This window comes from Gymnoscopelus microlampas, assembly GCF_963454915.1.
Source record: "Gymnoscopelus microlampas genome assembly, chromosome: 22".
Taxonomy (NCBI): Eukaryota; Metazoa; Chordata; class Actinopteri; order Myctophiformes; family Myctophidae; genus Gymnoscopelus; species Gymnoscopelus microlampas.
In genome coordinates this window covers 30,265,099-30,276,958 of record NC_139959.1, presented here as the reverse complement: position 1 = coordinate 30,276,958, position 11,860 = coordinate 30,265,099, and the positions used below count along the sequence as shown (strand labels likewise).

The 11,860-nt window shown below is 40.4% G+C and overlaps 2 protein-coding genes across 2 annotated transcripts in view; both read right to left on the bottom strand.

The window, feature by feature from the left end:
- Nucleotides 1-3,756, bottom strand: part of c8g (complement component 8, gamma polypeptide) — a gene marked incomplete at its 5' end in the record, with an annotated part of 8,536 nt that extends 4,780 nt beyond the window's left edge. Inside the window, 2 exons of the mRNA XM_084048162.1 lie at nucleotides 1,422-1,567; nucleotides 3,583-3,756. Of these exons, the coding sequence (XP_083904288.1) occupies nucleotides 1,422-1,567; nucleotides 3,583-3,756 (320 nt within the window). The remainder of the gene's footprint in view (nucleotides 1-1,421; nucleotides 1,568-3,582) is intronic.
- Nucleotides 3,757-4,904: 1,148 nt separating this feature from the next.
- Nucleotides 4,905-10,570, bottom strand: msrb2 (methionine sulfoxide reductase B2; the record flags this gene model as incomplete). The annotated part of the gene is made up of 5 exons (XM_084048160.1): nucleotides 4,905-5,033; nucleotides 5,756-5,903; nucleotides 8,084-8,160; nucleotides 9,466-9,563; nucleotides 10,450-10,570. 5 exons carry the CDS (start codon nucleotides 10,568-10,570, stop codon nucleotides 4,905-4,907), a joined length of 573 nt encoding a protein of 190 aa, XP_083904286.1.
- Nucleotides 10,571-11,860: the final 1,290 nt, after the last annotated feature.

The following is an 11,860-nucleotide window of genomic DNA, read 5'->3' as shown; positions in this document are numbered from 1 at the left end:
TGTGATAATACTGCTTATGTCTGTCTGTTCCAGGGTGTTCGGGCAAAAGAGTCCCCAGGGTGCCCGAGCACCATATAACTGTATATGGGTTTGGACTGGACCACAGTAGAAGAGAGAGGGCGGTTTTGGGTTGTATATTGGAAGCTGCTAATAATGTGATAAGGTTTGTTTTGCAATAGGGTGCTTAAGTTATATGTATTTACCAGGGGTATTGATTCAGATGTTTAATGGAATGTGTGGTTTAGATTTGTTGCATGTTTGAGGTAACCTGCAACATGGTTGAACCCACAATTGATTGACTGACACTTGATTGGCTCAGCTGAGTATAAAAGGCTGCCAGAAACAAACACACTCAGCTGTTAGTTTTAGTTCATGGTGGAGCTGCTGACCACCATGCCACCTTTTGCTACTGATGCCCTTATCCTGTATGTGCACTTTGAATGAATAAAAGCACCTTTGGTTGCAATCTACCTCCTGACTTTGTGCTGTTTCCAGCCGCTTATTGGGCCAGTCCTTTACAATCGGCTATTTTCAAATAGCCTATGCATAAAACAGGGCTAAAGTGGTTAATGTGTGTTTTCTAATATAATCATTTATATCTGCAAAGTAACTAGTAACTAATGTTTTAAAATAATTGTAGTGGAATAAAAGTATAATATTTGCCTCTGAGATGTATTAGTGGAGTAGAAGTAAAAGTATTGAAAATGTTGAATACTCCAATAAAGTCAAAATTCCTCAAAAATGTACTTAAAGGACAACTTTGGTTTTTTACAACCAATGTTTATGTTTTAGATTGTAATTTATGTAAATAAAAGATGAGTGTTAAAAATTTTAAATTTACTGCTTTCTATAGTTTTAGCAATTTTCACAATCTTTTTTACAGTGTTTTCACAGTGGGCGGGGGCATTCTGTCCGGTGGCTAAATATGTATTTTTTTAACACATTAACCCGGCGGTTTCTTTATTATTATTTACAGTAGCTCTTCTAGCCCCCAATAACTCACATCTGGCCATCTCAGACAGCCGGACCTTTTTTATTGTGTAAAAAAGGCATATTTAGCCACCGGACAGAATGCCCCCGCCCACTGTAAAAAATATCGCAAAAAATGCTAAAACTATAGAAAGCAGTAAATGAAAAAAAAATTACACTCATCATTTATTTACTTTAATTACAAGCTAAAATATAAACCTTGGTTGTAAAAAACCAAAGTTGTCCTTTAAGTACAGCACTTGAGTAAGTTACTTTACACCGGTCATAATCGACCTGTATGCCCTGTGATTTGTGCTTGAGACCGGGTTGTCTGTGGAGGCCTCAACCTCATCCTATTTCGCAACTACAACACACTTAAGTCTGAGGTACAAAGTTTCAGCCTGACATCGACGATATACTGTAAACTGTGTACATGTAAGTGATATACCCACTGGCGTGTTTTGGTGCTGACATTCATGGGCTGAGTGGCGTCGAAGGAAGGGCTGATATTGATGACCGTCGGCTCCACCCGGGACCCATGCTCCCTCAGGTGGGAACACTTAGAGGCTGCGATGTGCAGGTACCACGTCCCTCCCATCTACAGCACACGAGGGGTGGCCATTATATACACAGAGAGAGATTGCACTTTATTTGACAACGTATCCTGTACTACTTGAAAGTAATGCTGCACTTTATACATATCTTACTTTAGTATACAAATAGCCTATATACTGCCCTCTAAAATGCTGCTTTTTTGTGCTATAACATTTGAGCCAAGTAAAACTTTTCTTATTAGCACTTTTTGTACCTGTTTCGTACCTGTGTTTTTGCAGCTACTGTATGCTTTGTTTTCCCTGTGTAATGTAATGTAATGTAATCTACTCTATTGTTGCTTGTTTTTATGTTGTAGTTTTTTTCTGGGGACTGCAGATGTAAATAAGCATCTTTGTTAAATCCGGTGTATTTACATTACATTGATATTTATTGTTCAGGTATGTGCGGTGTCACGTCTAAATAAACAAATCAAATGAGTAAAGAGAGAAAAAAATAGCAGATATACATGTTTTTTTTAAAAGGTTTATTATTATTTTTTTTTTATTTTAGTGTTAGTTTTATAAAGCCTTGTTTTTATTTTTATTTCAGTTCACCAAAATGTTTTGTCAATTCTAGTTTTAGTTATTTCATTAGTTTTAGTTAACAATAATAACTTTGGCACTTACTGATCAATATCATGATCGGGAATGACTAGCAATCAATAGCTTATCTAGCTTAACTTTGGCTTCCAGTAATGTGTTTGTTACAGTGCTGTGGTTGCGATTTTCTGGCAGAATGTAGTCAGACTCAAACTCTGCAGCTGAACAAAGGTCAAAAAGGTCACTATGAGCCGTTTGCTCTCACTGTTGCAATACTATGTACGTTGTTCTAATGCCGTTGGTATAGTTGCCTGAAATATGTTCTTTCCCCTGTATAATTTGTTTCTTTGTTAACAAGGTTGGCAATCTGAACGATTTGTTCTTTATTCATATAATCATATAATCGGTTCAGGAATATAAAAGAAGACATATCACAGGTTGTTTTGTGATCACATATTTTTCGATGCACGATGTACGTAATTGTATTGAGGCATCTAAACAGCGGTGGTGGTATTGCGATATTTGGTTGTCAGGCTGTCAATGATGGACAGTCTCGTGATACTTTGGCACGTTCAGGAGCTTACTTTGTGCTCTTTAGATTGTGCTCTTCTATTCAATCAACTCAACTATAGTTATAAAAACTGAAGCTCACCTATAGACGGATTTCCGCGCGACGTCATCACAGAGCAGAATGCGCAATCTGCGCATGCTCGGGGGAAACGAATTGTTGCGCCGTTCACTCTGTTGTTATGTTCGGGAGTTAGATAGCCATAATTCTGCTATTATAGGCATAATAGGCATAATGCTGCTATTATATACAAACAGATCCAACTTCCGACAAATCATTTTTATTGAGTAAACAAGGTATTACAAACTGCATAATTTAATCTACTTTCATTAAACCCGGTGAAGATCATTTCTTTTATGAATGGACATTTGACCAGAGCTGCTGCGGGTAATGGCGCCCTCTATAGGCTTCCCCCTCCTCTGCGCGGTCATATCCTCTCATATTTACTAACAGGAAACCTGTCTATAGGGAGAGGGTCACTCTACACTCTCCCTCTGTGAGGGGTGGTGTAGGTCAGTGACCTATGGTGAATTCAACTAAAATACTTTTGTTGATGGAAATACCCCAGTTTGTGAAGAAATCTACGTTTGAGTGCATCTATTCCCCCTCCCCAACTTTGTTAAAATCCCTCAATAAAAAGACTTTTGCTTGTGAAACCCAGCTCTCTAATCGTCTTGTTGTTGGTAAGCTTCAACAATACATTTAGATGACCCTGTGGTCGGGTAATAGGTACTAGGTGGCTGATAAGAGGCATTGCCTGGAAGTCAAATGGAAACAACTCGCCTTGCCAAACACGTTCTCTGTTGTGGCTCAACAGTAAAAAGTTTGGCACACACGGGGGTACCAAAACCCCCGTGTGTATAATAAAATGTACTTCAAACATGAAATCTGTCATTCTCTCTCATCTCTCACCTGTTGTAGGTCTATATTCTGTGCAGGTTCGGTATCGTCGAGCAGCTTTGGCTCTACCTTTTTGAGAGGTGGTCTCTGGGGTTTCTTTCGACTCTCGGCCGCCCCAACCTCCGTGTACGCCCAGAGACAAACGCACATCAACACCATCAACAAGAGACACCGTACTCCAGCCATGCTAGCGCTGACTGAACCGCAGTGTTCAGACGTGTTGTCCTGGTGAATGGAGGAGACAACCGTTTTGCTGTACTTCACTTTACTCCCTTTTCTGTGTAGTGGTGTCTGTCACTTTGTTTGAAATATGCCCACTCAGTCTCTGACTCTGAGTATTCATAAATAAACATACACTGGCAAACATACTGTAGCTATGCAAACACAGGAAGGAGACAGAGAGAGAGATACAGATGGAAGTGTGATGACGAATGGGAAGTTATTTATTAACTTGAATAAAGGACATGCTGTAGTGTTGAGCTTGGACCCATAGGGGGCAACATTCAATTATTTGACATACCAGCAAACTCTGATCCATTGAGTCAAAAAAATATATACATTTATTGACAACTGATGTTCCATTTTTGAAACATTCTTAGGAGACTCAGATATACTGATATATTCAGGTATACTGTACATGCCACAAGATGTAATGATACAATGTTATCTCTTGTGTCCTGCAAAAAAACATAGTTATTTTGATTTTTTTTTCCTTAGACATAAAGAGTAGTCACAAACGTTATAGCTCCATCAAAACAGAACTCATAAAATACCTGTGCCCAATACAAAATGTCTTCATAAGTTGCTATACTTGACGTGACTCTAAATGAAGAGACAAACATTATTAAGATTAACGGCAAATTCCACAAAACATCAACAGTCAAAACGTAACCATGGCGTTCCTATGTTGTGCATGTGGTGAACACAAAATTCCAAAAATGTCAAAAACATTTAAAAGTAGCAAAAATAGCTGCTCAGAAAGTGTCACATGTTGTGACACATTGTCTCACGGCACACCTGTGTGCCTTGGCACAATGTTTGGAAACCGCTGGTCTAGAGAGAAGAGGAGATGGACATTGTGGGTTGTGATTTTGGTCCTGGGTGACAGATGGCCATTGATAATGATACTTTATTAATCCTCGAAGGGTATTAATAAACCATTCTGCTATGATGTAGGCTTCTCTTCTATCTGTAGTATGACCTGACCTTTAAACATTGATTTTGAGTTTAGATCTTGAGTTGGTTGAATTGCAACTAACATGAGCCGTTTTTTCAGTTCTCCTGGTTGGTTCTCTCGGCCGTTCTTCTCATGGACAAGGAGATTGTTTGATGTTCTACTCTGCATCTCTGTCTGGTTTCTTGTCCTCTCTGTGTTCGAACGTGAGAGCAACACTGTTGATGCTGAAATGCTGGCCTGTGGGGTCTGGTCCGTCTTCAAACACATGGCCCAGGTGTGCGTCACACTGCGCGTGCGCACACACACACACACACACACACACACACACACACACACACACACACACACACACACACACACACACACACACACACACACACACACACACACACACACACACACACACACACACACACACACACACACATGCACGCAAACACAAAGACAAGAATGAACACGCACTTAATAAAATTGGGGATTGGATCAATTTGGATGGCACATATTGATTAGAAATGTAAATGTAAAACAAAATTCTATACATAGATAATGTATGTCATAACGAATGTGCACATACTTGAAGTTAAACATGGTGTGGTTTATTTATTTATATTTTTTTAGGTCAGGATGCCAATCTCCCAATCAGGAGAGAGAACTCCAAACGATCAGCTTCAATGTTATTGTGTTCCAGTCCCAATTTTGTCCGGTAATTTTTATTATTGTTCCATCACTTCTAATTTCACTTGTTTATCCTGTGTCCTTATTGAGTTTTCCCTCCTGGTTGGGTAAAATTGGTATCCCAACCTGAACATTTATTTTCTGTTTACTAATGAGCTGGAGAGACTGGGAGTCCAGTGGTTCTCAAAGTCGGGTCAGCAGGGACCCGCAGGGTCCAAATGGACCTTTGCAGGTCTGGAACTCTGAGAGTTATGGGGGGTCCTTGAAATTAAAGTCTCTGTGGTTTGAGAACCACAGAGACGGTCAAACCTGCGTTCCAGGAAAACAACTCACGTTTTTGCACAGGACTTCTGTCCCGGTACCGCCCAGACTGTTGTCAGGGCGACGGATGATGGAGGCGTGGCTCTCGTCCCTCCCCCACGTCCCGTGAGCCTCTTTAAACGATGGCCAGCCTGCCCCTGAGTCATACTTAGCCTCTGAACTATCCCCGGAGATAGAGAGATATGAGGGAGAGTAACAAGATCAATAGCTGACTGGCACTGAAAGATAACAGGTGAAAAGGTCAGGGGGAGTTTTGGTGAGTTATTGTTTTGTTTTTCTAGGACAGGGTCTGCATGTGAGTAGTGCATGTTGTATATGTCCCACTAATGTAGGCCAATCACATGTCACGCCCCTACACGTACGGCTACATTCAGACTGTTGAACAAAGGCCTGACCACCGCCTGTCACCAGGCTGGCCTTGGACTTTACTTTTCCTGCAACGGGCTGGGTACCCACAGATATCCCACGTTTAACGAAAAAAAAAAAATGCTTTTATAAGTTCACGGGGGACGGGGATGGGCAGTACTGAACTAAACGTGGGTGGGTAACATTTTATTGTGAAAATCAGGACTGTTTCCGCCCAAACAATGTCACTTGTGTAACTTAACACAGCACGCCGGTCAGTTGTCTTAATCATAGACATACTGTATAAAGGTAGACGCCTCCTCCGACTCTGGGGCGTCTGTTTCGCGGCCGCCATATTTGGGAAGGCGCGCTTCCTGACTACTGGCCAATCACAGCGCGTCTTTTCCAGAATCTGGTTGTATAAAAAAATCACACCTGTGTGAAGGTAGCGGCGCCTTTGATACATTTTGTCATCAATAAGTGTTTATAATGTGTTTATAGCCACGTGTCACGTGAAGCTTGACCAATCACTTTGTTGACGTGTCTGACCAATCAGAACGTTGACGCAAAAGCCATATATATTTTTAGCGCCGCTAAAAATATATATATATTTTTATACAACTAGATTCTGCCAAGTCCCAGAAAAGACGTGCTGCTGGCCAGTAGTCAGGAAGCATGCCTTCACAAATATGACGGTCGCGATACAGGTCGCTCCAATGAACTGCAGTGGCCAATGAGGTATCTAAGTTTCTATATCTATGGTCATAACTCACAAAAGCACATTGAACATCCTTTCCAACATTCAAATTAAAATCATCTCATAATGTAAACAACGACGCGTGCGTACTGCGTATATGCGCGTTCTCGCGCGTGGCTATATATGGAAAGCTCGCTCCTCCACTCTTCAGTTGACGTGCAGATTTCTGAATGAACCTGACCACTGAATGCACCGCTATTGTTGAAGGCTGCTATCTTGTGTTAAACGCATTATAACACACTTTTAAATTGAGTGACTGTCTGTAGACTATTTACTGCATGTAATCACGGGTAACGGGGCAGACAAGAGGTAAATTATTTGATGGACGGTTTGTATTTTGATATAATCACGCACGGGTGGCGGTTGGTCTACGGATCTGATTATTGACCGGGGGGGGGGGGGTGGGGGGGTTGCGGGTTGTCAAAATTGGACCCGTGCAGGACTCTGCCCTACTGTATGTGGATTTCCATTCTATATGAACCTGACAATGTTGATACTCTTTTGCACCTTAATGTCTAATCTCCGGCTGCTAATGTGGATTTTACCGAATTGGCACTATTGGCACCTTATATCTAACCTCATGAACATACTGTACCTGCTTATGCTATGTGTACTGTCTAGCCTATATGTATCTTTGGTATAGCCTCGGTATCTTAGCTTTTTGCCTCTCCTTTACTGTTTACTCTCCCTGCCACACCCTCTTCTTTTCTATTCTTCTTTCTGAAAACAACAAAAAGATCTGATGATGCTGGAGCTGAACTGGTCAAAGGTTTTCAAAGTGCGCTCTCACTGTCAGACATTTAGACCTTTGACCTACAGTACCTTGATTTCATTCTCTTTCATATATCCATCTATATCTACTGTAGACCATGAATGGTTGTTTTGTTTGTTGCTTGTTACATTGATGTCATGTGTGTTGATTGGCTGTACTGTATCATTTACAACGTTTTAGACAACAATATTATTGTTGTATGTGGGAGTATGTGTTGTATTTGCCCGTGGAAGTGTGTCATCCCTTGGCTTGATATTTTGATTTGATTATATTATATATACATATTATATATTTGTATTATTCTTAGACGTTTTACTCATTTATTTTCTCCACTTTTGATATTCAACCAATATTATGTTCCTATGTGCCTAGTCTTCATAATTCATCATTTGAACTTGTGTTCTCAAAAAGACAATAGAACGATTGGATTGGGGTTAAACGTCAGATGTTCTGAGCAGAGTATTACCTGAACAGTGGGACGTTACAGCAGACACAGTGGTACATCCCCACCTCACTATGCTTCAGATAGATCCCACTGAAGGGCTGGAAACACACACGCACGCACGCACACACACACACACACACACACACACACACACACACGCACACAAGCATGCACACATATGCACACAAAGTCAGTCGCTAGAACTGTAGCAGAAATATAGGACATATAGAGGTGTATGCCAGACTAGTAGATGTTTTGATAATAGGATAGGACTTTCCATAAACTGGAAAAAATGGTGTAGCCTTTTATTTCTCCAAACACTGTGCTTCTCTGAGAAGAGCTTTTACCATTGATGCATGCATGTATTCTTAACATTTAAAGGTGAATTGACTAACTAATTATTTATCTCTTGGATTGGTCCGGGCTGGGATACTGAAAAGGTTTTTATAGGCTAAGTAGGACATTGAATCAGCTGTTAATGACTGGTGTGGTGTATTACACAGAAAAACGTGTAATGATCCCTGGTACCTGGTCATTGGTTAAATAAAGTCATGTGACCAGGCTTGTGTCGGGTTTTTTTGTGTGTGTGTGTGTGTGCAATCCTTGCACAGAACTGGACTTTGTCATTACTTTGACCTACAATCATCTGCAGTGGACATACAGTACCTGTATTTGGTTTTATGAAAAGATAGTGTTACACGGTGTGACATTATGGATAGCACCATAATGCCATAAGCTGGTCATTGTAGGCTATAGTTCAAGATGTCCACACGCCTGCAGGATAGTCAGTGCCTTGTAAAAAATTGAACTTTTCTCAAAGTCCAACTGTGTCAATCTCAGTGGCCCTGTGTTGAAAGGTTTATGAGGTTAAAACCTCTGCCCGTGAGAGAGGGTAGGTTCATTCATGATCACAATGCTGTTTTCTTTTTTTTTTTAAACAGTCCATGAGAATTTGGGACTTTATCTGTGCTTTGTGCATGAGAGAGACAGACAGACAGACAGACAGACAGACAGACAGAATGAATAGGCTCTATGCACAGCAGCCATATTATCACTTCCTTCACAGGTGTTACCAATGATACTAATGAAGGCTCTGTTCCATTTACTGTAGCACAGTGGTTTCCACGACCCCCATAACTCTGAGAGTGTACAAATGGAACCAAATGGACCCGTAACTCTCAGAGTTACACACCCATAAGGGGCCATTTGGAAGCCCATGAGGGTCCCTGGACCCCAACTTTAGACCCACTGGTGTAGCAGAGTGTTTCCAGTGAGCTAACATGCACACAATATCAGCACCCTGACTCTGTTTGACCAGAATGGAACTTCATTAGTATCATTGGTAATACCTGTGAATGTCTTCATCATAGCTGCTGTGAATAGAGCCTAGAAGAGAGACTCACCTCTTCTGTCCCCTTTTCTCTGGTGACCACAAACTGTTCGGGCGTCAGTTTCTTTTGCCAGTCTGCAGTTTTATCATATCTAGTGAGGGACTTCAAGCCTGAACAAAACACAATGAATGAACGCCTCAAGTCAATTGCAGGATTCAGTAAAACACATTAGCTCTTCCAAGGCTATATACTGTTTTGTTCATTGGCAGTGGTGACAGATGGCTGTTTGGCAACTCACTTCAAGTTTTTTTTTCTCCTTCTGCATAATTGAAATAATCTGTTACACAAGAGTAGAATTGCCTATTTATCATCAAAGCTTTGCTAAACAGTGCATTTATTTAACCACACTGTGCAATTACGAAAGAATTCCCCTGGAGGTAGCCTACACAAGTGGCACAATAATCGTACAGATGGGTTTGACTTGCACTTGCACTGCAGCCTGAGGCCAAGGGTTTTCCAGCTCAAGCTGAAGCTGGCAGAAAATATGGCAATTATCAGTGGTGGAAAAAGTACTCACATTTTTTACTTTAAGTAAAAGTATCAATACTGCAATATAGAAATACTCTGTTACAAGTAAAAGTCCGGAATTCAAAATGTGTTTGAGTAAAAGTGCAAAAGTATAGGCTAGGCATCAAAATGTGCTTAAAGTACCAAATTAAAAGTACTCATTATGCAGAATGTCCCATTTCAAGTTGCATTATGAGCTTGTAGATCTGCTATTTTCAAATGGCCGAAATGTATACAGGGCTGAAGTGGTGAATGTTTTTTAATAATAATCAAAATCTACAAAGTAACTAGTAACTAAAATGTTCAAATAATTGTAGTGGAGTAGAAGTACAATATTTGGATCCGAGATGTAGTGTGGATTGGAAGTGTTGGAAGTTGGAAATACTCAAGTAGAGTACAAATACCTCAAAATTGTACTCAAGTACAGTACTTAAGTAAATCTACTTGGTTACTTTCCACCACTTGCAATTATATGCACCATTCCTTTACCTTGACTTGTGGAGACAGGACGGATGAACACTACAGGAATTCTCCTTGGTAATAATACCACGGACTTGGCTGTCGCTCGCTGAGAAATGACGTGGGAAACACGGGCGATCAAACGAGACATGTTGATTCTTTCCTCTGTGCTGTGGTTCCACTGGGTAAAGAGTCAAGTGCTGAGCTCAATGGTTGCGCTGCGGGCACAGAGTGGACACTCTGTTGATCTGGAACGATCACAGCCTTTATTGGGTCTGCACCGGTCCTTACTCGTCTGTTCTGCACCGTGTGTGTGTCTGTGCAGCAGCAGTATCCTACGATCATTTCATACTTTCTATTATGTAGGTCACTGTTGATAAGAGCCGGTGACCTATAAGTACTAGATCAGTGGTGGAAGAAGTATCTACTCAGATATTTGACTTAAGTAAAAGTAGCAATGCCACAATATTAGAAAATACTCTGTTACAAGTAAAAGGCCTGCTTAAAAAAAATTAGTTGAGTAAAAGTACAAAAGTATTGGCATCAAACTATACTTAAAATACCAAAAGTAAAAGTACTAAAATGTTTGAGAATAGCAGCTCACAATGCCTCCCATTGTGGGCTTGATCTGCTATTTTCAAATAGCCTATAGGTATAAAATAGAGCTAAAGTGGTTAATGCATGCTTTATAATGTAATCATTTTTATCTGCAATGTAGGCTAACTAGTAACTAAAGTTTTCAAATAATTGTACTGGAGTAAAAGCACAATATTTGCCTCTGAGATGTAGTGGAGTAGAAGTAAAAGTAGCTACTGAAAATTGGAAATACTCCAGTAAAGTAAAAAATACCTCAAAAGGGGGGGGGGGGGAGATATGTATACATAATGACTATAGTTAAGATGTTACCATATAACCATTAAGTAGTATGTATCATTATCCATTTTCCAGCCTTTGAAAACAGCATTTGAATGCTGAACAGCAGATAATATGTAACCTGCACTGACTTGCAGACTTTGGCTCTGGTTTGCACATTGTTTGCCCTGGCCTGACCTAGTGTCAGCAATTACAACATAGCTTATAGCTGCAATGTTTCACTAACATACTAGACCAGTGGTTTTCAAACTTTTTGTGCCAACATGTGGGCCTGTCAAAATCTCAAGGCACACGTGTATTCTATAGCAAAAATATCTTCAAGCTTCAAACATTTATTTTTGCCTACAATGACATGCCCAAAATAGGGACGCCAGTTGAAAATGCTTAGCATTTTTAGGTTATAGAATTTGCCACTGTACTGGGAAATCAAATGAGTGCACACAAGTGCTGAGTGAAAAAAAAACTTTTTGTATAGTTAATTATGAAATGATGTAAAACAGCCCAACGTTTTCAGCCCAAGGACCCCTTGGCTGAGAGCGAGATAAAGCAGGGACCCCCATTATATATT